The 26,259-nt window shown below is 39.9% G+C and overlaps 2 protein-coding genes across 2 annotated transcripts in view; both read right to left on the bottom strand.

The window, feature by feature from the left end:
- Nucleotides 1-18,260, bottom strand: part of ITGAE (integrin subunit alpha E) — a 70,883-nt gene extending 52,623 nt beyond the window's left edge. Inside the window, exons 1-3 of the mRNA XM_018557629.1 lie at nucleotides 18,164-18,260; nucleotides 17,985-18,041; nucleotides 7,220-7,337 (exon numbers count right to left, since the gene is read on the bottom strand). Coding sequence (XP_018413131.1) covers nucleotides 7,220-7,337; nucleotides 17,985-18,041; nucleotides 18,164-18,260 — 272 coding nt within the window. The remainder of the gene's footprint in view (nucleotides 1-7,219; nucleotides 7,338-17,984; nucleotides 18,042-18,163) is intronic.
- Nucleotides 18,261-20,788: 2,528 nt separating this feature from the next.
- The window catches only part of LOC108787929 (transient receptor potential cation channel subfamily V member 1-like), a 47,044-nt gene continuing 41,573 nt past the window's right edge, over nucleotides 20,789-26,259 (bottom strand). Inside the window, exons 14-15 of the mRNA XM_018557628.1 lie at nucleotides 25,126-25,232; nucleotides 20,789-21,017 (exon numbers count right to left, since the gene is read on the bottom strand). Coding sequence (XP_018413130.1) covers nucleotides 20,914-21,017; nucleotides 25,126-25,232 — 211 coding nt within the window. The 3' untranslated portion in view covers nucleotides 20,789-20,913. The remainder of the gene's footprint in view (nucleotides 21,018-25,125; nucleotides 25,233-26,259) is intronic.

The raw sequence follows: 26,259 nt of genomic DNA, 5'->3' as shown, positions 1-26,259 counted from the left end.
GTTGACAAAGTGCTGAAGAAGGCTGCAGACAGAATGGAATCTACAGAAATCAAGGATATAGCTGGTTGTTCAGTGCTAGATACCGCATCAATTCTATGCCTATCAGAGCAGCCTGTCAGCATGGATTAATCTCACAATGACCTTGCTGTTGTCTGCTTTGTCTTAGCTCTTTGCTGAAGGCAGCTCTGTAACTCAGCAGTGTGTGGGACCTCGGTTGAGGCACTGCTGCTCTCACACAGAATGCAGCGGTCTTTCTGTGCATATTGCTGACCATATGACTCTTCTGGGGCTGGGGGAGGTTTACAAAATAAATAACAAAAAAAATAGACTAAAGATAAAAACACTCTATGTTTTCTTTAAAGCCCAATAGATGTTTTTGAAATAAAGTTTACAGATACATTTAATATCGATCAGAAAGCTTAAGTTCAAATTTTTTACTGTTTGTAGTAGTTCATTTGTTCCGCAGCAAGTTCAAATACTTACTCCTTGGTAGTAAGCGTCAGACACCTAGAAATCAGTGGTCTCTCTACCACCATCGGATATGTCTCCTGACCAGTCAGAGCTACAACTCTCCTTCAGCAAATTTCACACTGCCTGCTGATTGGAGAACTGTAGCTCTGACCTAACAGCGGCATTGCACTGTATTAGGGAGACAATTACTTCCACACAGAGAGCATAAGTCCCTATTGTAGGAGGTAAGAGTTTGGACTTCATGAGGGACAAATAGCAACTACTACAAACAATAAGAGATTTCAGCTGATGCTTCCTGATAAATATGTAAATATATCTGACAACCTTTTTAGAAATTGCGATAGGGCTTCATTTGATAAGAAGAGTATCATTTTCTGCCTCCTTTCCAAAGATATTTCATACCTGTTACTGATAGAATGTTGTCCATCTTGCAGTCAAGAATAGGGTTACCATTATTTAGTGCACATTTAAATATCCCTTCAAATGTCCTCTTCCCAAATTCTTTTAGTGGAGAAACAACATAAACTCTGTAGAAAGAAGAATCAACATGAATCATAAACAGTAGAATGCTCAGGGCCGGCCTTAGGTCTGGGATTCGTAGTTCTACCACAGCTGGAGGGCCGCAGTTTTGACATCCCTGGCTTATGTGAACTAGTGCTTTGTCCGGCTTGTGTGCTAGACTCTCCTTAGCCCCTTCCCGTCCAGCTGTTGTAATGAAACAGCCAGATGAGTCACTCTTAAATGCGGGTGGGCGTTATATAACATCCTTTCCCACTCACGCAATTGGGATGGTCGCACTAGCGTGAAACCAACAGCAATTTAAGCAGCCGGCTATGGCTGTTTACATACAATAGAGAGCTGTCCAATTGCTTGTATGTTGCGTGCAAGTGTGCGGTCACATAGGGGATTCTTATCCCCCTATGTGATAGCAATAAAGTTAAGTGTAAAGTAAAAAAAAAAGTTTAAAATGAAATTAAAGTCACATATAACAAAATAAAAATAAAAAAACAATTTTGGGTATGGTGTTTTTTTGTGATTTCGTGGGCGTATGCAATTTTAAGGCTTGATATGTTTGGTGTCTGTTTACCCGACGTGACCCCATCTTTTATATGTTACCAAAAAGATTTGGTAATAATAAATGTTTCATAACATGTAGGCAAAACTATTTTTTTTCCAACATTTTCTGTACTTTTTTCCTTATATAGTAAAATATAAAAACCCCAGTGTTGAATAAACACCACCAAAAGAAAGCTCTATCTGTCCCCAAATTATATAGAATGCATTTCAGTACAGCGTTGCATGACGGAATAAATGTCAGTCAAAATACTGCAGCGCTGAATACTGAAAAATCGCCTAGACAGGAACACCCGGTCTTTAAGTGGTTAAAGTGACACTAAACTCAGGAGTTAAATCTTAAAAATGCATCCAAGTACCTTAACTATTAACAAAATGTAGTTTGTGTATCACTTAGGTGTAGAGCCTTAAATCATCTCTGAATTGGTGCTGACACTGTCCTTCCTTCTAGAGCAGGGGTAGGCAACCTTGGCACTTCAGCTGTGAAAAAACTACAAATTCCACCATACCTTTGCCTCTGGGAGTCATGCCTGTGGCCGTCAGAGCCTTGCAATGACTCATGGGATTTGTAGTTCCAAAACAGCTGGGGTGCCAAGGTTGCCTGCTCCTGTTCTAGAGGGTGGCTACTTTTGTTCCCCATGGTCCCTGTGTGTGTTGTAAAGTAGCCTCCCCTACAAGCTCACTCCTGTGATGGACTACAATCTCAATACAAATTAGTAAAATAAATCTGAGATTGTAGTCCATCCCAGGAGTGAGCTTGGAGCGGTGGCTACTTTACAACATACACAGGGACCATGGGGAACAAAAGTACCCACCCTACAGAAGGAAGGACAGTGTCAGGACCAATTTAGAGATGATTTGAAGATCTACAGCTGAGTGATACACAATTAAGATACATTTTTGTTAATAGTTAAGGTAATTGAATGCATTTTTAAGATTTAACTCCTGAGTTTAGTGTCACTTTAAGCTTCCAAAACAAAGCTATAAAGCCCTACGTGTCTGTGAGTGACACTAACCAATGTAAATATCATTATACTTCTTTTCTGCAAAGGCAAAAAATAACACACCCTCTCCTACTGATGCAATGAAAGTGTTCTGCCAAGGGTCCATTCACATGTCTGCTAATAAAAAAGGATGTTTTTTGCACCAAGTGGTTTCTACATTGGCAGATCCTGAGCTAAGTACATTCAATTCTGCCATAGTATTGGAAACTGGGGAGTGGTCAACCTGCACCTTGCCAAGCCTCTGCCGCCTCGATGGAAGGGATCTTTCCAGGTTTTGTTGACTACTGCTCAGGCAGTTTTGAGGGTAAGCTCACCGGGTCTATGCTCCCTATTGAAAAAAGGTTAAAATCCTCTCCTCTGGGACATCAGCACTCCAGTTAGTTTCTTTGACTGGGTTACCACCAGCCAGGGAGAAGTCACTGTTCAGTGAGAAAACCACTACTTAGCTGAAGGGAAGGAAGCCTTCCAACAAGGAGTTGTTTGCTATTTGCTATAGGTTATAGGCATGGCAGTGACTATGATCTGGTTCCCCCAAGCAAATCCTGCTTGATAGGGGTTAATAAGCAGAAATGTGTGGATGTTTGAATAGTGCTGATTGTTTATGGTATAAGACATGGGAAACGCTAGGTTGTCTTGTATCCAGCCAACTTGTGATGACTAAAAAATGAGACTGGAATTTTTTGTATATCTAGAGTGCTAAATAAGTGGGTTTGGCTGCCATAAATAAGGGGCATGTCATATGTTTTAATCAGATTCTTTGCATAAATGAGCAAAATGGTATCAATCAGTAATCACTAAATGGTGGACCGTGGTCCAATATGGACCATGTGGTGGTTCTGTCCAGACCATGATTGCCTACCTGCTCTGGGTTACGGCTGGCTGACAGTGCATACCCTGGCCTCTGAGGCTGGTGCATCCACTTCCAGCCATAACTCAGCTAAACTCCTTTATTTTTTAACCTGAACTTTTAGTTTCCATCTGGTTTCTTGGTTCCCTGACATTGGAAAAACACACTTGCAGCTGCACATTGTAGTGCAGCTGCTGTTGTTAATGCAGCCTAATTGGTGAACTTCGGTACAGACACGGACTGAATGACTGGCCTATCCGGACCGCGATTTGGACCTCGACTTAATTACAATTTTACTTACCGGACCTCCTTATATTTTAATTCACTACCCAGGTCTAAATATATCCTTGACATGTAAACAATCTAGTACTTGCTTTTAAAGTGACATGTATATAAGTTCAATAAAACTTGGATTATATTTTAACTGCACAAGTCAGTGGTCTGGGTTCTTCTACATGTATTTGTAAATAGAATAAAATAGAGCAAATAGTAGCACTGACAAATACATTGTAGACAGAAATATCTTTTTTTTTTGTTACAAGAATAATGTATTGGAAGCTGCACTTCTTTCTGCTTATGATTATTACAATAGGTGGGTGCTAGCAGTGACACAATAATGGCACCATTCAAGAATCCAAGAATGCAAAACGTCACTTTTACTTCGAAGCCATGATTTCCATTGTTTTCTTGTGAAAATGAAACAAATGCCGATCAACATTTGTTTTCTACATTAGAAGTTTTTAGTTCAAGACAGCTTAAATCATAAAAAAAAAAATCTGAGATGGTAAAATATTTTAGCACCCTTTTTATAACTAGGTGCAGTTTCTCACCTCATTCTTCTGCTATAAATCCATAACTACCGTATATACTCGAGTATAAGCCGAGTAGCTCTAAGTGATATAGACTGTGTGAGACAATCTCATAATTATGAGTCATTTTGGACATGGTAGACACAAAACCACAACAATATGTGTGACACATTGTGGAAATCACTTCAGTATGTGCAAAGCTGGCCCATGTTCTGTCTCTGCATAAGTAAAGATCATGGTTGTCTTTGTGGTGACATTACACATGTATCTGAGCTGCAGATAGTGAGAATAGCATGCATATTTTAAAGCAAAAGCAAAGACAATGTCAGGGGAACAGATCAGTAACTGAAAAGCAAAGACCACAAATAAAATAAAGTACAAGTAAAAAATAAATATATATTATATCGATATATAGATATATATATCGATATAGATATATATACATATATACAATACAGTATAGTGCAAATGCAAATGTAAATAAGGCTCCATTCACACCTGTATGTTTAGGATTGATTAGCGATTCCTGCATCAGAAACTTGCATTTTCCTGCAGCAGGAATTCCTATTCTGTCGTTTACAAGTGGCAGCTGTCACCCATTCAAGTTAATGATCGGGTGACAGCCACTGCATTTAAACCCCGGCACACTGTATATAATCATATATGATACGATTACATGTGTTTAGAAATTAATCACTCTCCATGGATGCCTGATCGAAGCGATAGTGATTCTTTCCTAACCATATGTAATCGTATCACATATGTCGGCGTTTAAATGCAGCCGCTGTCATCCAATCATTAACTTGAACGGGTGACAGCTGCTGCTTGTAAATGGCAGATTAGAGATTCCTGCTGCAGGAAAATGCAAGTTCCTGACGGAGGAAGCCCTAATCACACCTAAATAGTGTTGGGCCGAACACCTCCCTGTTCGGTTCGAATTTGAACTTTCGAACATGGGCAAAGTTCGAATTTGAACTCAAACTCAATGCAATTCTATGGGGGTAGAACTTTAAAAATAAATCAAATGTCCCCATTTTGAAGCCTTATATGCAATTTATTGGCCATAACAAGGGCATGTGGATTCAGGTACTGCCCTAGGGGACAGGAATCAATGACATTTTTTTTTTAAATACAGTATTTAAAGGAGCAGTGATTTTAACATCACTTAAAGTGAAATGAATGAAAAATTCCTTTAAATCTTGTGCTGGGGAGTCCCCTAAACTGCCTGTAAAGTGGCACATCTGTACAATGTATAGAACCTGCTGCAGCAAAAACTACATTTGTAAAGAAAAAAAATTACATAAAAAAAAAAGCATGCGTGTCCTCCTCCCAAACAATACCAGACACTTTAGGTCTAGTAGGAATGTTAGGAGGGACCACATTTAAAAATAAAAAAAAAAAGCCTGGGGTTCTCCCCAAAAGTCATATCAGACCCTTAAGGTCTGGTAGGATTTTTAGGAGGGACCCCATGTAAACCCTATTTGTGGGGTTCCTCTTAAAGTCATACCAGGCCCTTAAGGTCTGGTAAGAATTTTAAGGTGGAACCCCCCCCCCCATAAAGGGGGGGGGGGGAATGTGGGGTCCCCCCTAAAATTCCATACCAGACCCTTGATACGAGGACAGGCCTGGCAGGGCAGGAAAGGGGAGGGATGAGTGAGCGCCCTCCCACTCCCTGCTATACCAGGCCCCATGCCCTCGGCACTGGGAGGGTGCTTTTCCATGTTCGCCCCTGGAAAAGCACCTTGTCCCCATGCCGATGGGGATAAGGGCCTCTTCCCCACAAGCCCTGGGGTGTTGGTTGTGGGCTTATTCACATCAGGGTACCCCTTTAATAAAGGGGCGCTCAGATGAAGCCCCACCCCTTGTGCATGAGTAAGGGGTTCTTGTACCCCTACCGATTCACTAAAGGATTAAATTGTAAAAATAAGAGGCCAGACTTTTGAAAAAATCCTTTATTTGAAGAAAAAAAAAACAAAAGACAAGTTTTTGACAAGACCTTTATTTTATTTTTTAAAACCCCCAAAAAATGGATCCACCAACGTCATCAAGCCCATCACTATACCTAAAGATGCAGGTGTGAATGAGGTCTAAAGCTTGTAAGGCAGGTATGCATAAGGTGTATATGTTTCTTCATGCAGTGGAAAATCTAACAGTAAATGCTTCATGTTTTAAAACCCAAATTAAGTTTCAGTTTAAATCAGGTAAATATATCCCAGGTGCCTAAAACAATAGGTGTGCAGTCTTGCAGTTCATTTACTTAGAAAACAGTCACAACCTGGGTAGAAAGCCAGCATTATGCAGAGTAGGACCCTTTCTCATTGTGTGGAAGCAGCGATCTCTCTGCAGAGGGCTGACACACCCCCTGATGAGTCAGACACCTAGTGCTGGACCTCTAAAGAAAGACCACTGCTTCCCCACCCTTCTATTCAGGTGGTGGCTGCCTTCTAAAGAAAACAAGCTATATGACTTTGCACAACTATTCTTTGATGCATTTGGTATCCATTAACCTTATATAAAGGGGAACTGCAACCTCTTATCCTTCACAACCAAGGAAGTTGCCATCTTAGCCTCTATTTGGATTGCAGTTGCCATAGTGTTGCACATGTGATCAGCTGTGACACCAGACATTTGAGTGCTTGGAAGTTCAATTGAGAGCTGAAATAAGCACACTGGCAACCTTGACAGTTGGCATGACTTGAAAGTAACTGTTTTAGGGGACCATTAATATGGTGGGTCTAGTTCCACTCTAAAATGCAAGTGCAGTTGGGCTTTCACAGTGAGCGGCGCTCACATGTCATTACGCTTGTGCCGCTCAGTCCTGTAAGAATGCTGCCACTGCCGAAAGAAGCAGAGAACCTTCCTGTAATATCACCAGACAGGATCAATGTCTGCAGGAAAAAGGTATGTGAATGTTTATAAAAGCATCTGGGGGGTTTTGCGGGTTGGAGGGGGCAGGAGCTAAAAATTCCACTTTGGATTTTTGATTCTGGCAAGGATGTATCAAAAGCACTTACCCTTTCTCTAAATTGTCCTTGTACTGCATCACACTTTGTCCAAAGAGGGACTTTGGTCCTGCAGCATAACTCCAAGTCTTTCCCGTGTCAATGTTGAAACATCCAGAAGGGACCAGAACTGCAAAACATATAAGAATAGATAGTTGAAGAGCAGCTCTATTCATATGGATTCATATTCAGCATTCAGCAAATATTTAGGAAGCTAAAACCAGCAAGGTAAATCAGTAAAGTCAGAATTCCTGGTCCATTTATAGGTTCTATGTCAGGGGTAGTGAATTACAATTCCGGTAAGTAAAATTTTCAATTGAGCCGAGGTCTGAATTGCAATCCGGACAGAACAGTCACTCCGTCCATGTCCGTAGCGCATTTGTGAGTTGATAAGCTGGCCCTGCCTGGCCCTGGCAGTGCAGGTCAGCAATCGCGGTCTGGACAGAACCGCCACTCGGTCCATGGTCCATGGAAATAGCTTAAAATCCTTTTGACTTTAATATAACTTTAATAGGCAGAGGACCAAAAATCATGAATGCACGACATTGGTGAGTGCAGGGCAATGCTACACACAGTGGTGTTTTACTGCACATTTGGTGCACTGTAACATACCATGTTTCCCCTAACTAGGTCTTATTTTCAGGGTAGGTCTTATATTAGAGAAATCCCTGAAGATAGTGCCAGGTCTTATTTTCGGGGTAGGTCTTACTTTCGGGGAAACACGGTAGTTGCACTGGCAAGATGAAGAGGGAAAGAAGGGGAGAATTGTAACTCTATTGCTGCAGTGTACTGAATGTGTGTGCTGTATATGTACTATGGATCATGATTTAACCTATTCATGTTAGCAGGGTAGAATTGTGAGGACCTCCCACAAGCTGAGCACCGAGGCGCGATGCAGCGATCCTGCCCAGCGCCGACTACGAGAGGCACCGCGTGAGGCAACAGGGATCGGAGTGAAACTAAGTGAGGGAAGCTGGGACAGGGCTGGCTGTAAATCTATTGCTATAGCCTACTGGAAGTGTGTACTGTATATGTAGTACATATATACAGCACACACCTCCACTACAGCAATAGATTTACAATTCTCCCCTGCTAACATGAATAGGTTAAATCATGATCCATACTACATAACATGTAGTTGTAATATGGATCATTTAACCTATTCATGTTAGCAGGGCAGAATTGTAACTATTACTGCAGTGTACTGGAAGTGTACTTGTTTAAATGATCCACAGCACACACTTCCATTACACTGCAGCAATAGAGTTACAATTCTGCCCTGTTAACATGAATAGGTTAAATTTATCACTGTAGCTGTGTGAGAGCAAATAGAAATGTTTTATTGTTCTAAAACAGTCTTAAATTAAAGTTCTTCATAATAAAAAAAAATGGCCTAAAATCATTAGTCTGTATTGGTTTTTTTTTTAAATGTCACCTGTCCCTTTAAGAAACAGTATCGGTAGTTGGTATCGGCAAGTACATGAGGGGAAGTACTTGTACTTGGTCTTGAAAAAGTGGTATCTGGACATCTCTACATTTAATCATAGTCCATTGATTTGTAATGTACAATGATGTGTAATGTTATCCCATACTCAAATTCGGGGGGACACTTGGCATGCGCTGTTGCCTATTAAGTTTTTGACTAATTAGGCCGCTTCCAGCAGAAATTGGTGTACTTCATATTTTTGGCTGCCAGAAAGCCATTGCCCGTCATGGAAGAAATAGGCTATCCTATACAAAGAGTTTAAGTAGCGCATGCTTGGGTTCCTAGTGAATGAACAACTCTCATTGACAGCATTCTCAGGGACTCCTATGACAAACTTATGAAAGTCTGGACACTGGCTTTCCACCAATCTCTCCACTCTAAACCATATGACACTCAATTTAGCATAAGTGGTTGGACATTCTACTGCCCCCTCTAGGGGCTGCTGCTTACTTTACCTCCCCTCACCCCACCCCTCTCTTAGGCCAGGTTCACACCTATGCGGCACCGCTTTTACACCTTTGTACACGCATGAGTAACGTGCGGTTATTTGCACATTTATGCACGTTGTGCACATTTTGATGCGCGTTTTTACGCGCGTACCTGAAGACGCGTGTTTTGACTGGCAGCTTCTGAAACATTGCGGGCAATGGAGGAACGCGCGTTCAAACTCACAAAAACGTTTTTTGGGGCATTTCCATTGAAGTCTATGAGGCAAAAACGCACGTTTAACTGCCCAAATAAGCTCATGTACCTTTTCGTGTGTGTTTGGCGTTTTCCTGCTGGCGTTTTTCGGCTCAGGTGTGAACAAGGGCCATTTAAAATCATGGGATTTCTTGTGTTGGAAATTTAAAATCGCTTTTCCAACTGCTCAATAATACCTAGGTGGGAACCAGGCCTTAGTTCTGATTACTTTCTATACTCTTTAATTCATTTGTTCTTACTTTTACAAGACTGGTGAGTGCTGGGAAAGTGATGTGCAGTTAGCACCTAGCATTTTGCTATTGGCCTTGCTATAAAATGGTACATCTATATAAAAAGGATGACAGTTAATGAATACAAAGCTGACACCAACAAACCAACCAAAAACCATGACATAAACTATTATAAAGGATTTAAAGTAAACTTGTGAGGCTTAAAACATGAGAGGTGCAAACGGTGGGGCTGTGGTACTGAGCTTGGCTTCACTACCTGATGAGTCACCAACCTGGAACTACATTCAACCAGTGAAGTCTGAAAAGTTCTGCATTATTCTTTTAGGAAACTGACTTATTAGGTAGTGAAACCAATGTGAGAATAACAGAACTTACATAAAAAAATGTTAGAAACATATAATCTTTAGAGTTTTGTTTAATTGTTTGTTTGTTGCTTTCAATATTGCAGAATAAGCTCCCATTCACATCTGAGCATTTTGTCATGTGTTTTCCTGAAGTGCAGCCATGGTCAGCATGAAGAATCCCATTGTTTTCACTGGTGCCTGTTCACACCTGAGGTCTCGTTCACACCTAGGCGTATTGCATATGCGCGTCTGTCGCGCGACCGCCGCACGTTTTTTTACCGCAATTCGCATTAAAAAAGTTGCGCGACCGTCGCGCGTTTCCGAAGGCTACTTGGCTGTATACCAATGGAAACGCGCAACAAAACGGCCCTAAGTAGTACCTGTACCTTTTCAGGCGTGGGCCGTTTTGTAGCACGTTAGGGACGGGCGGAAATACGCCAAGTTGGGAACGAGACCATTGACTACAATGGGATTTATATTTTTGAGCGTTTTGTAGAGTGTTCGTCGAGCGTAGAACGCGCTACAAAACGTTCAGGTGTGAACGAGGGCTAAATGCTGCGTCGCTCCGTCGCTTGTAGCTCGAAGCTCGAAAAAGTACATGAGCTTCTTTTTGGGCTGAAATTTTTTTTGCGCTATGTTGTGTCTAACAACTGTCTCCTCCTAGTAGCTGTCTATTGGCTAAAACATAAATCATCAAGCTTGAAAATGCCTAGAAAACATGCAAAAAACCCTTCTAAATCACCTAAATACACTCACGCTCAAGTGTGAATGGGGCTTAAGGTGGTAACATAACAAGCATCTTGTACATCCACAATGTAAGCAGTACATGGCAATACAAGCTACAATTTATTTTTTCAAAATGTGTATGCTGGTTTACGTTTCCAGTAGTATTTTAACCTTTTGAATTTGTAAAATAGCTGTTAATGTAAAAAACAGCAGCTATATTATTTCCAAAGGGTCCCTATAAAGTATAAACTGCCTTTCTGAAAATTACAATGACAGTGAAGTTTTATGTTCGGTAAATAAGTATTTGTGACCTGTTTTTTTTTTCTGTTTTGCATGTGTATCATAAAAAATATATTTTGTCCACTAAATCAGATTTTGTTTCTTGTGAAAGAACTTGAACTTCTATCTACCATTAGCTAACAGAAATCTGGACAGGAATATCAGCAGAACTCATACAAAGCAGCAAATTAAACATTTGTTTTAGGTAGCACAAAGGACGTGACAGTAGCCTATGTGGACATACTCGAAGAAATGCAAAAGAATCAATGAGTTGTCCGGAGATAAAAGTTGCATTTTAGTTTTTGCTGTAATTCATTATATTTGTATTATAAAGAGAGATATATCATAAAATATCTTACACATTGGACCTGACAGACGCAAGATTTTTCCTTTTGTAATCCCTACTAGGAATGTCTTTCAAATGGTTTTACTGAACTATGCAATCTGAATGTGTTATCCTTTGTTTATTGCTTGTTGACTTTCTACCTTTATTCTACTTTTTTAACTATTTAAAAACAATGAAAATGTGATAAATAAAAAGTAAAATATCTTACACAGTAAAAGAATGAAGAATCCTGTTTTTGTTCCAGTCCAGATGATACCACTTGGCCCAGTCCAATGGCTCCATTGCAGGTTCATCGTTGTAATATGTGTAGCGTTCAGAGACAAGAGAGGAGTTCTCATCAGAGGTCGGAAACTGCTTTGCAAAACAGCATTCTGAGACTTGTGGCTTGTCTTGTGTCTGTTGTAATTGTACCGTGTTCATCTCACTAACCACTCTTTCCCTAGTTAGGGGAAGTAGGCTTACTGCTGAGAAAAAAAAGTCCAACTGATGAATAAATATTTGATGCATCTAGATAAAATAAAGTTATCTTAATAAAGCTACAGAATGCAGTGATTTTGTTACCTAAAAACCTCAGTTTTTATCACCTAAAACTTATGATATCTATGGAGCCATCAGAAACTGATCTTTTGTCACTGATTTCCATATTGTAACTTAAAAAGGACCCTTGTTATAAAAGGATATGTGAATAGAAAATTGTATATAATAGAAAATATTATATTAAATAAAAAATAAAACATTGAATCCAAGTTAGTTTGATGCAATAAAGGATATACAGTATATTACATATTTTTTAAATACTTCATAATATTTACATATGTTGTCCATAGATAGATATGTTCACAAGTTTATTAATTGCCTCGACATGCACAATCTGAGGACACCTCTCCCCCTACAATATACATACAACCACAGAAAAAATATATTTTAGTCTAATAAGGTGTCATGACCACTGCATAAGTAAGATAGAAAAACATAATTTATTAGACATACAAATACATTGATATAATAAAATAGATGTCCAAGACAAGATTTCCCCAAATGTTTGTTATATGCGGCACCAAGGATATACAGAAATTCCACAAAGAACAAAGATTACATATCCAAATAAATTGAACGAGATCAGTATTGATATAAAAACTGTAATCTTTCTGGATGACTTGCGTATCCGGTGTTGGTCCTAGTCCCTACGCGTTTCGCTGTTAGCTTCCTAAGGGGACCATGCGGAATTAGTCAAACACCAGGTGCTTGGAGAAGGACAAAGGTTCTAAGACAAGGAGGAAGCCAGGGGCCATAGTGAACCTCCCAACAAACCACCCATCCAAGACTGTGCCGGGGACACTGAAACCCCAGGAGAAGAAGAAATAGGAGACAAATGGAGAGGACCCAGTTCACTTGTCCTGTCAATGGTCCTATATATACCACCACAAATAGGGAGTTGCTAAAGTGCATGTTTGTCCTTTCAAATACCTCTAAGAAGTATGGTCCAGCGGCCACCTCCAGCCGCAGCATTGCAGGAAGGAGTCCAGGAGAGCCATCAGAAACTGATCTTTTATCACTGATTTCCATATTGTAACTTAAAAAAGACCCTTGTTATAAAAGGATATGTGAATATAAAATTGTATATAATAGAAAATATTATATTAAATATAAAATAAAACATTGAATCCAAGTTAGTTTGATGCAATACATTATATACAGTATATTACATATTTTTTAAATACTTCATAATATTTACATATGTTGTCCATAGATAGATAGATACAATCATTGTTTGAACTTGAAGCAAAATGTTTTCATTTACCAATAACATTATTTTTATGGTAAATTATATACAGTTTTGTAGTAAACGTAACAACCAGTTAAAAGCAACCCATATTGGTTTTGATTTGGTTCATATCTGTTTACCAAAATCTATATTAATATTTTTTTACAAATAAACATTTCATACAGAGTACACCCATGCTGACATTGAATTCACAGCACATTATGCGTTTTCTAAAGAGAGAGCACAAACACACCTGTATGCTTAGCTACATAGCAACATAGTCATGCATTTTAAACCTATGCTTGTAATTAAATACCAAAGTTGTTCTCTAAAGAGTGTTCAGGTATTAGGCAAATATACTGTATGCATAACATAAAACATACAGACTATCAAGGGACCGGCAGTGGAGGTTGGGATAAATGTTTGGTGATCTGTGAGAGGACATCTGTGAAGAAGATGATAATAGTGCCATTCATCAGCTGGGTTCCTAGTGAATCAGCTTAACTGTTTTTTGTGATTTGAGCACATTATTATCACTGTATTTTTGTTGTAATAAGTCACAATTGAGAACTGTTTACAGTCTTTTGGAACCTCCTTTAAAGTGGGATTCAGTCAGGTATCACTTGCTTGAAGAGGACATGAACTGTGACAGTTTTGCCCAAAAGAAAATAGCAAAAGGGGCAATCATCAGAATTTCTTGTGGGCACCCTACACTAAACTGTTCCCCCATTACTGACTTCCCATGACTTGTTATGAACTGTGATTCCATGTAGAGGAAGCCATCTTGGTGCAGGGCTTTCTTTTCCAGCTGTCACAGCTGCCTCCCTGATTACTAGTAAGATTTGATGACTGGATTTGAAGGGTATCTGCAAGAGGAGAGACAGGAGACAGAAGCATAGATATAAAGAATGAATTTTGCAGGGGCATGGAGGTCCTTGCGCTGTAGGTCCCCAGGTACAGATTTTTCTAAAGCAAGGAGAACAGTGAGCAGCACCATAGTGTCAAATCTTACTCCAAAAATCATGAGACTAGCAGTCAGGAGCAGCAATGTCTTAGATACACTGCAAATATACAGTTGAAATATGAAGCACTAGATTGAGTAGTCACAGGAAGGGCACTTGTATAGGTACTGCTTATGAACAATTACTATTTCAATTCATATGGGCTGAAAATCTCGGCTTATACTCGAGTATATACGGTATATAGAAAATCCCACATTTTCAGTTCAAGTAAGCTTTATGTAAAGTTGTGTGCGCAAAGTTCTGTAATGAGAACGTTTGGAGAAAATGTCAAGAATGTTTATTACGTTTACCCATGAAAATTGTACTCTGGGCCAATCGATAAATTCACAAATTGGGTTAAATGTATCTGTTCTATCTAGTGAAAATGACACGAAAAATAAATAGTCACTAGCGCCGACTTTAAACCGTCCTGGTACGAAGAAGGAGGACTCCAGAGACCCGGGGCACCTTCTCACAGTCAGGAAACTGGGTATGTAGCAAAAGAGAAGCAAAAGGAGTGCCTCCATAGTGTAAAACGATTTTTTGGGAATGTATTAACAATGAAAATGTACTCACAAACAACCAAAGAAAGAGTGCTTGTCATCGCAGGATCTCAAGAAAGCTGTGGATGGACGAACAGTCAAGGCTTTTAAATATGCAGCTGGGAAGCTAAGTACATCATGCATCGTGCTTTACGCGTTTATGTGGCCGGAGCCTTTTTGTCAGGTTCTGATGAAAGGTGTCCGGCCCCAGAAAAGCGTAAACTCGAAGGGCTGATGTGCAACACGATGGACTTAGCTTCCCACCCGCATATTTAAAAGACTTGACTGCCTTGACTGCTTCACATCACTTTTCTCTAGTTTTTAGACATGTGCGATTCATTTCGTTCCGAATCGAAATTCGGACGAATTTTCGGAAATTCGGACATTCGGATGTATCCGAATTCCGAATTACAGACATAACGAATGCAAACGAATCCGAATTTCCATTTCCGAAATTCGGTAGCGGTAGTTCGAACGTTCGTTTCGTTTTCTGTTCTTATTCGTTTCCTATTCGTTTCTTATTCGTTTCGTTCGTTGGAGCAAAGTGACATTAGAGAAGGAGAAAAATATTTTTTCCCCCTCAAATGTCACTTTTGTTGCAAACGAACGAACGAAACGAATAAGAAACGAATAAGAACAGAAAACGAACCGAACGTTCGTACTAACGCTACCGAATTTCGTCCGAATCCGAATTCCGAATCCGAATTGACTTTCACACCCGAATCCTGAAAAACGAAATAACACAAATCCGAATTTAAAACGAAACTAAACTAAACAAATTTTTTGGCAGTGCACATGTCTACTAGTTTTAGAGTTAGGTTGATCTTCCTGTAATATGATGGCAAACTATTAGCTAAGAAACCAGAGTTATGGTCAAGATCAAAATGCTGATTTTCCTTTATTGTCCACTCCCAAGCTGGTCCCAGACTAGGCTGTATTGCTCATCTACAGTGTAATCTGTAGAGAGGTCTCACAGAAGTCAGGGAGTTTGCTGTGGTGTCTGGTAGGGCCACCTGGGTCAAAGGTTTGATTCCACAGAGTTACAAATCCTTTGGTAGGTGAGACAGTTCACATGTGTGTAACTCAGTCATGCATTCAGCTGTCTAAATTTAGTGTTTAAAAAGAAACCTTTTACCTTATCTGCCCTTGACATACTGCTGACTCTACAACCCCGCCCAGCTACACGTTCTAAATGTACAGGAAAAAAATTGGATCTATGCAGCAATTCCAGAAACTAAATTGCAAGATACACCATCAGCACTCCTGGAAAACCTTAACATGTTGCGCACCGCAGTGCTTAATCATAATGACCTTATGATTAAGCACTCTGGTACAAAATGCATCAAGGCATTCAAGGACAGCTGTTGTCAGTGTATCTTGCCATTTGAAAGTAAATCTCCCAGTCTCTGAAAGGGCTGGTGTTTAATGGCAACCTGTCAAGATACAAATATAGGTGCTGCCCTTGCTGCTCCACTTTTGAGGTTGTGACTTTTGGAGCTGTCAACCACATTCTACTTAGCAAGACACTGACCTAGAACAAGCACATAGCTAGATAACTGTCAGGAAACCTGATATGCACATGCTAGTTCCAGGTAAGTGACATCAGTTAGCTGGGGCAAGCATGTTCATATGCGCATATAAGGTTTATTGACACCAAGTAGTGAAAGAAGAATAAAGATGACTATCCTGGAGTCTGCACCTTCAAAGGTCAGCAGCTATAGTTCCCTTATTCTTGGGTTCTATTCTGAAAGTCTGATGATGCTATTGTGGAAATAGTAAGACGTGCATTGGCCTCCGAATTTACATACATAACTACAGCAAACTAAAATTGAAACTCTGATCTCCTCAAGCAAATTTCTAAACTTGTACTAATCATCTGACTTCCCCCTCTCTCATACACAGACACTGATAGACGATTTCATCCCAGTGTTTGTGACTTGGGAAATAAGGGCTTTGCAGTAGTGAGACAATGTCAATGTTCTGTATAGTTACGCTGTCTTCTACTCTGTGGCTTTTCTCTTAAGTTCTTATCATATTATGTGCTCTGTTTCCTTCCTCTGTATGTGGCAGACCACTCTGAAGCTCTGAGGTTTCCAATAACTGCAACTTAACTGTCTATAGGCATTATACACCTGTTCCATGGGGGACTGGGGGGGGGGGGGGGGTTTTTTTGGCGGGATTTTAAAGAGACAATGCAAGGAGGGGGGTGGGGGGGGGGGGGGGTTATATTTGCATGCATATTGCAAATACTAAATAAGATAAACACTTCTGTGTTGGGGTTTATTGGGGGGTTTTCAGCATCCATGAGCATTTACCAGTTTTGCATATGTGACTCTAATAATATATCTGATGTTGAATGTTTGCCATTACACCAAAAATGCCTATGCCTGTATGTTGATGCAAAACATTTTTTGATTAGTTTTGTATAGAGTGGGGAAGGTTAAACCTTTTGTCATGTTTTTATTGCTGTGTCTCCATTGAGGGGATTCACTCTTTATTTGTCCTACATTGATTGGAAATCCAACATTTTGGAGTTCTCAAGAAGTGATGGTAAACCATCCAATGAGGACACCTGGTGACAATTGTTTACGATGGGAATTCCCCTGAGGGTTCTCCTGACAGCTCCTACAATACGTCACTACAGAATGTAGAGGACGGTGGCTGAATCCACAGTGCAGGGCTGTCCCTGTAATGAGACAGCCTGAGTCAAACTCCTTTTGACAATTGTTGCAATAAGATATTAGCTGTATGGGGAGTGCATGATTTTTAGCAGGTCAGCAGACATTCCTCCCCCCGAAGATTTACATTGTGAGAAGTAGAAATGTGTGTTAAAGTGTATCTGAACCCTTACAATAGTCTTCTCTTATTTAGTCCCTTTGGGGCTGTTAAATATACCACTGAAATGGTATTGTTATATCTGTTTGATAAGTTCAAAAACAAACCTTGTGAGCTGAAAATTTCCTTTGTTATCTGCCACTGCTGAATGTTATCAATTACATTGTTCTTAACTATCTCTGGTGATCTCGTTGTGAAGGACAGGTCCAGTTGGTGAGCGCTCTTACGGGGGGGTTGGACTGGTTTCAGTGCTGATGTGCTGCTCCTGGTGTGTGCGGACCGCGGTGTCCGACATTTGTACTACAGAGGAAACAAAAAGGAGGAAGAAGCGCGACGACCTAGTGCAGATAAAAGATGTTAGAGCGGAGGGGTGAAGAATGTGTGAGATGATTGTACCTCACCATGATTGTCCCTCTCCACACCGCACATCATCTGTATAGACCATCGCCGCTGAGCGTGCAACCTCATTTTCTCAATGATAAGTCTATGCATTTTATACCAGTCCACATCAGATCACTCACCATGCCTATATTTTATCCAACTGTTGATCTCCACGTCACTGTATTGGAAGTCCCCACCTGAAGTTCGACATATCAAGCATCGCACCACCTCAAAAGAGACCCCCAACTCCCAAAGCTCAGATCCACCTGATTACATGTGAATACAATCATCTCACACATTCTTCACCCCTCCGCTCTACCATCTTTTATCTGCGCTAGGTCGTCGCGCTTCTTCCTCCTTTTTGTGACCTCAGAAGCACACCCTTCTATGTTAGAAGGGTGGGGTTCCGTAGTCATATCTTGTTTCTGTTGTCCTGATACAGAACATTGATTAAAGCTGGTCATACACTAGTAGATTTTCTAAAGAACTTTTGTATGAAAGATCTTTTGCTTGACTTTCCATTAGTTGATCGGGTCAAAACATAGTATCGAAAAAACTCAAAGCAGCAAGATGGAAACATTTTCTCGAACTAACAGAATTCTAACAGTGAATGTAGTTTTCGCTCGGGAAACTCCATCCATTCTAAAATAGAGTGGTAAAACAAAACAAAATTTCATTCGACATTTGTCAAGTGTCTGATGGCATTATCGGGTGGTAAAGAAAGATCTTTCAATGGTAAAGAAAGGCCTTTCTTTCGGAAATCCACTAGTGTATGGCCAGGTTTAGTGTTCTGAACACTTGTGGGTCAGAACCTTATAAAGGATTGCAGCCAAAGCATCAAAATTTCAGTCAGGCAATTAAAATGTCTAAATGACGTCAAGAAAGACTGCCCCCATATTTCTCTCTTAAAGGAGAACTATGAGGTGAGTGATTTTCACTCAACCTCATAGTTTGAGCCGGCTCAATAGATCGGGAAGTGACCGAACACATACCGTTGCTCACTCACTTCTCGATCCTGTCCCTGCAGAGAACCGCGACTGTCATTCACGGCTCCCTGCAGGGAGACCGCGACTGTCACTCACGGCTCCCTGCAGGGATTCCCCGCTCCGCTCCAATCCTCCAGCACTGACTGGAGGAATGAACAGGGGAGGGGGCGTGTACAGGTGGCTCTGCCTCTAGATAGGCAGAGCCAGCTGCCAATCACACAGCTGGGTGGATCTCGACAGTAATGTCGGGATCTGTCCCGGCTGTGGCGGTCTCAGTATACCGTTAGCTGTAGCTCGCGGTATACTGAGCTTTGGGTCACGGGAGGACGCTAGTTTATGTTCTCCCGTGACCCTGAGGAGAACTATGGGGAAAAACACTTACCCCATAGTTCTCCTTGAACAGGTTTACTTTAATATAAAGGATAGTTTTAATAGAAATTACCATTCTTGAGCTGTTGTAATGTACTGTATGTTAGATCAAATAAACCTGTCAGTGGTTTGCCATCAATGTTTATTATGAATATATCATGTACAATACAGACTGATAGAGATTAGATTACTGATTAGAAATAGACAGATTACATATAACTCTCATATAGTTATATAAAAAAAAACAGGCACATGTGGGAATCCCATTAATTGGCAGTAAGACAATGTAGCATTCATAGAAACCATATTCATCAGACAGATAATTAACTGATGTATGTTGCATTATTAAAAATATGAAGTTAATGATAGAGAGAGATATGTCATTTTAAAGCCTGCTCAACATTTTTCATCAGTCAAGTCCTAAATCCCATAAAATATTTGTTAAGCTGACAACACTCATTTATTTGCTATAAATCAGTAAAATTCACATAAGTGGCTGGTAAGGTTTTGAGTCTTTGGCTGCGAAGTGATCGAATCCTATTGTGTGTTATTAGGATGAAGCCACACTTATCTGTAAAAATAAATCAAAACAACTGGACTTGCTTTATTTTTCTTGAAGACGTTTCACTGGTCTGCCGACTAGCTTTCTCAGTTCAGAATTCCAATTCATTCCAAATTAGGAAAGCTAGTCGGCTGATCATCGAAACATCTTCAAGAAAATATTGCAAGTCCAGGTGCTTTAATGTATTTTTAACAGATATACCATGACCTGGATGAATGAGAACGTTCACAGACATGAAGTCAGACAGTTGATGAAGGTAGATACTGTGAAACTGAAGGTCCTAATTGAGTTAGTCACTGCCAGAAACCAGCATAAAAATTTTAAAAGTCAGAACTCATGGTCTGCAGACTTGTTTAAAGCCAGTGCATCAAGTAATTGAAGCTATTTGATCATCATGACATCCAGGCAACTGGTATTTTCAGAAGGAGAGGCCAGCAGTGACATCCTTCACATTTCCTCACTAGCTTTCTTTTAACATTCTTGCATAAGCTCAGTCAGGGGCTGGTTCTTTTAACATTCCTTCAGTGCTGACATAAAGTGGTCAGTTGTCCTCATGAATAAATATATTGACCGGCACTGACTTCCATAGCCTAATATCAATGTTCCTTCACACTCACAGCAGCACTAGCGGGTGCACACTGGCTAAGCCCGTCTAACGAAAAAGTCCGGTCGCACACCGTAAGCTTCCATTAAAAATGTTATTGTAGCAGACAGGTATACACTGTCCCATTGTGAATATTTCTCATATTGTAGAGTGAGGAAGACCAATGTGTAGCTGTGTACTACAATACAATTTTTCATTGGCCGGCACTGGTTGCATCACCTGTAGAATTTTTTTTTTACCAAAAGACTTTGTGAATACTTGACATTAAAGAAGGTTTCTATTTATTAGCCCCTAATATATAGGATTTATATGTTAGTATGACAATGGTTTTGGCATATAAATGTCACAGAAAGAAAAAATGTGTCAATCATTGACAGAAACCAATCAATTATTACCACAACCTTTGTAGTCTTATTGTTTTTCAGCATTATATTAATGTCCACATTTTAATTCAATGAAGAAATATTCCTGTATGAATGAGATGTCTATTTGATAAACAGAAGTTTGAGTGAGGAGTCGTGGCTATCCTTAGGCTTTGGCCTCCTGTCTCAGACTTTTTCATCATTTGATGGGCTTGTGGGCACAGACTTTAGTGGCTCTAGCTCCTCTTCTATTGCTTCTTCTCGAGCACGGGAAGCTGACTTACTCTGTCCTGTAAAGTAATGAAATTAGGTGTTAACTCTTCTAAATGTCATGTTGAACTAAATTATTAAGTTGATCAAAGCTTTGTAATTATATGCTGTTAATAATATAATTTTCCACATACACTGACCTTGTGGTATCTCTAGGAAGTATAAAAATGAAGGTGCATTTCTAGGCAATAACAGAAACAATAAAGCTATTAACGCTTTACAGAACACAGAGCTGTGCTAAAATCAGACATCTTACTTGGCTTGCACTACATCCACAGGACACACAGGCTACCTTACATGATCAGTATAAGGACAGTATACTTCCTGAAAACCTTGCTGTGTATGTTCCTCTTTCTCCATCACCTATCAGTTTAAAATGCTTCTGAGATCATTCAAAATTCTTTGACATAACTATTTGTCCCGCAATTGACCTCCTTCTGACCACATTTTACCTGTTTCAGGTTGATCTTGCATTCCCTTAAACTTATATGGGAAGAGAAGCAGTTCGGATGCATACAAAAGCCCATCAATACTGGTCTTTACTCAGGCTATTTGCATACATCCGGCTCCTGAAGCGGCTTTACCAAGATCACAGCGGGTCTCTCCTCTTCGATCAGAGGGAGACCAGCTTGTTAGCCCTTTATGCCAGTGGTTCTCAACCTTTAAGAACAGAGCTTTCCAGAATTTTTTTTTTCTCTGATTTACGGCCGCCTGCAGCCCGATGTCAGAAAAAAAAAAAACATGCGATAGCAATAAAGTTAAGTGTAAAAAAAAAGTAAAAGTGACATATAAAAAAATATTTAAAAAATGTTAATTTTTTTTTTAAAGTCCCCTACCCCCATGTACTCTCACATACAAACACAGTTTGGGTGCACCTACTGTATGTGCAAAAATGAAAATTGTGCTACATATGTTACATATCGCTGCAAACGTCGGAGAACGAGCTATAGTTCTAGGGCCATCAATCACTGTTATTACGAAACTGAAGAGCAGTAAAAGGTTTTAAAACATTACATATGAGAAATTTGGGGTATTGTAGTTTTTTGCGGTTTCACGGGCGCACACCATTTTAAGGCTTGAGATGTTTGGTATCCATTTATCTGAGGTGACCCCGTCTTTTATATTTTACAAAAAAATTGGGTATTATATTCTGTTTTTGTGCACTAAATTTCATTTTAGTGTATTTTATTCTAAAAATACTGGTTTGATAAACATTTGCGTAAATACCGTGCGACATAAAAAAAATTGCAAATAGCCTTTTTTTATTCTACGGGGCCTCTGCTTTTAGAAAATATATAGTTGTTTGGGGGTTTAAGCTGTGTTCTCACCAAAATTCTGATTTTATCATGTGTGCGCAAATATAAAAAAATTGCTCTGGACGGCAAGTGGTTAAGGATTTTCTAATATTTTATTGCATAAAAGACAAAAATGGGAGCGAGGGGAAAGGGCTACAGACATCTAGGGAAGTACAGACACAAGACTCAATTGCCATTTCACAGTGCAGAGGGCCTTTAAACTGATTGCAGGAACACTGTGTATTGTAGAACCTTTGATGAAACAATGTAAAATCTGCGCTTCTGGACTGGGTGCGATGTGAGAGCTGCTGCGCTATGTTTTGTGAAGATAAAAAAGATTTTGAGTGTGCAGCGCTATTAAAGTGAATAAAGTGTAATCCCCTCTTCGGGCATATCAAAAATTTATATAAATAAGTTATGGACAAAGTTAATCAATCCTAAAGGGTAGGGAATTTCCATAGAGTGAATATGCAAATTTAATATATATAGTGACAAAATAATCTATTGTGTTCCAATTGTAGAACCTTTGCTGGTTACCAGATCTAGCATAGAATTCCCTAGGAGAGGCACCAGACTTCTCTCTGAGGTCCAAGCCCATTCTGGCTTCTCAGGCACCTCCAGCAGTTGAAGTTTCTCACTGGTTCTAGATCCCAGAAACAGACTGAGACCCTGTCTGGTCCATACCTGACCACCTGCAGTCTACAGGCCTGGGCAGACAGCACAAAGTTCACGCACCCTCCCCAGACTGGAGGCCTGTGGGGAAAAGAGACTCTCACAAGGTCAGCCCTGAATATTAATATCCTCCCCTAGCATGTACCACTGGCCAATGAACAGCCTAGTGATTAGCTATGGAGACACATATATTCATAACCTTATATTATTCGATGCTCTGCTCTGTGGCAAGTTCACATCCAGCAGCAGGCAGGTGCAAACAATTACATAGTGCTTAGGGACAACCAAATGAGTATCAAATTTGCTTGGCTGGATACAGTCCAGCAGAACTTAATTTAAGGAGTCATCCTGTTTAGGGCAAGGTGGCTACCAATGTTAATTTTGATGGCAAATTTCAATTTCGTTTTAGTGTTAGTCTTTTAGACTAAAATGCCATTTTAGTTTTAGTCATATTTTAGTCATCTGGTTCTAGATTTAGTCAATTAAATCTCCAGTAGATTTTAGTTGACTAAAATCTAATGAGTTTATTTAAAGTGTAATGCATTATTTAAGCAAATCTCTAGAATTTCCAAACTCATTATATATTCCTGACGTAAACCTCTATAAACCTGTTATGACTTATGATTGTTGCTCCACATAATTTACAAAGGGTCTTGTTCTCATTAGCATCAAATGTAAAATGCATTCATACATCTGCTCTTCTCTTTCTCCCTGACATTGACATGTCTGTACAGTTTGTGTGGCAAGTGTTTGCTAGGTGGTGTCCCGCTGGGTAGATCTGTAGGTTATTATTCAGTTGTGCGCCTCTCCTTACTACAGGAAGGGTAAGAGCTCAGGGAACCAGAAATCCAAATGCAATAGTTCCTCCTAATTTCATCTCGTTTTCGTTCGTAATAGAAACTTCTCTATTACTTAGTTTTCATTTTGTTTTCGTCACTAAAGAACATGCAGATGACGGAAAATAAATGAAAATTATTAGTCACTGAAATGAACACTGCTGGCTACACATGCTTATCTAGGTCCTTATATTTCAGTTGATTCAGCCGTGTTTATCTAACTCATTTATTGAAAAGCTTCAAGCAAGAACTAAATTTGTTAAGACATAAGGCTCAATTCAGGAAGCTTTAGACACCTCTTTTTTACCATGTGGAGTTCATTTTCAAATATTTTTGGTCTGAAAAAATAACAGTTACTTTTTTTAATATAAGGATCCTGGTGTTTGAGATTTGTAAGTTGCATCTACTGATCTTCTTCCTTCCACTTGTTTTCAGTAATCCCTCCAGCGCTGGTGCAGGTTTCTGATCGAGCTCCGATTCCTCAGGTCCCATTGTGTCTGTCCGACATGCACGCTCCTGGCTACGTGCATTCACCTCCACTGTGTCTCTCCTCTTCTCCCTGCCGATGATCTCTACTGTGCATGTGCCCGCTCTCATCCTCCTAGACGGCCACTGGAGAAGCTTCAGATCAAGAGCTGGTAAAGAGCGGCGGAAACAGAGGTACGTTTTTTCCTTTTTGGTAACTTTTTAATTTTTTTAAATATTTTTGCATATGTCTATTGCTTGCTGGGGTGGACCATGGGAGCTCTCTCTACCTCCCCCAGGCCCTGCCTCTGGGGAGGCTGCTATGGACTGTCTGATATGACTAGCAATGTGCTTACACTGAGGTCTGAGTTTCGAGGCCCAGTGGTTACTACTGATAACAAGGATAAATATGACTAGTGACTTCTACCTCAAGTGCTTCTGTGCCACGTGTTCTTCATGCTTTGAATGAGACAGCTATTACACCCTGCCACTTAAAGGAGACTACATCAGCCTGGATGGTCCTGACCCTGAAACCTCTCTCTCTCTGAAGTTCATCAATAAAAGTTCTCAGCATCATATCTTCAGTCTCGACATCGCTTTAATTGATCACCATAGAGGGCGGTAAGTGCTAATGGGCAAAGTGAATGAAAATATCCCTAGACAAGAAGATTGCTAAGTTGTTGTAACCCATAGCAACTGACCCTAGGATCAAGGTTTTCGAGCCAACTCAAGATGTGCTGGTGTGCTCCGTATTTATTATTGAGGTGCATCACAGAGGAAAAACAGGCAGACCCATTGCTTTATTACTGTATGCTGCTCCGTAAGGGGTGCGCTACAATATGATTTCTCACTCTTCTTACCTTTGGGTTGTTTATGAAGCTTCTCTGCCATTTCCTTGTCGCCAGGCTCCTCCTTATTAATGCAGGACAGATTCTCCCCAGTGGATTCCCACTGTATTTCTTCCACTCTGTAATATAGCAACATAAGATAAATGATTTATCTGATGGTTCATAGATGAATCCCTGACAAAACATATTATATCAATGTATTGTGTTTAAAACTAGCAAAAATATATACCTGTTTCTTTAAGAATAGAAAGGTATTGTAAGGCTACATTCACACTATTCATTTTGGGATTCCTACCTCATTTAAATGCGACCACTGTCACCCATTCAAGTTAATGACAGGGTGACAGCAGACACATCTAATCATTTGATATGATTACATGCAGTTTCGAATAGATCACTGTCTCTGGACGCATGATAGATGCATCCAGCGACAGTGATATAGTCCAAACTGCATGTAATTGTATCACATACGGACTGCCACGTACAGATGCAGCCACTGTCACGTGGTCATTTACTTAAATGGGTGACAGAGGCCGCATCTAAAAGGGAGATTTGGAATTTCTGCCACAGGAATCTCAAATCGCCCCATGTGAATGGGGCCTAATTGTTGAGGACGTTTGAAACATCACTGGGCAGGGACAGACATATTGGTCTTGGATAAAGGCCCCTGTCATGTCTGCTGCTGGCACCGGAAATGACAGATGACTGGGCTAATTCTGTAGCAAGGAGCAATGATGTTCAAAGAGCAATACTCCATAGCAACCAATTAGATTTCATTACCATTGCAAATGATTTTCAGATGACTTAGAATTGGTTGTTATGGGTTACTACAATTTTCACAATACCAATGGACCACCCTATTAAATAAGTTTGTGATAGTAGACTATAAGATATGATAATATTGAACATATATAGCATGTAAGATATTGATGATGGTTGCTTTATGTAAACAGTAACATAAAGTAATAATGGAAGATCATAAGTATTATAATATTCCGACATTTTATGGGCTATGCATTTAATATAAAGGAGGATCTAATAACAACAAAGGGCAATTGTGGTTCTAATGATGGTTTAAATGTGTGGTGTTTATGAAGGGTAACCATTCCATAGACAGAGAAGAATTTGCTGTGCCCAGAGGCCTTT

The sequence above is a fragment of the Nanorana parkeri genome, unplaced genomic scaffold (assembly GCF_000935625.1).
Source record: "Nanorana parkeri isolate BGI_ZX_2015 unplaced genomic scaffold, ASM93562v1 scaffold293, whole genome shotgun sequence".
Classification (NCBI taxonomy): domain Eukaryota; kingdom Metazoa; phylum Chordata; class Amphibia; order Anura; family Dicroglossidae; genus Nanorana; species Nanorana parkeri.
This window is presented reverse-complemented; position numbering and strand designations above follow the sequence as displayed.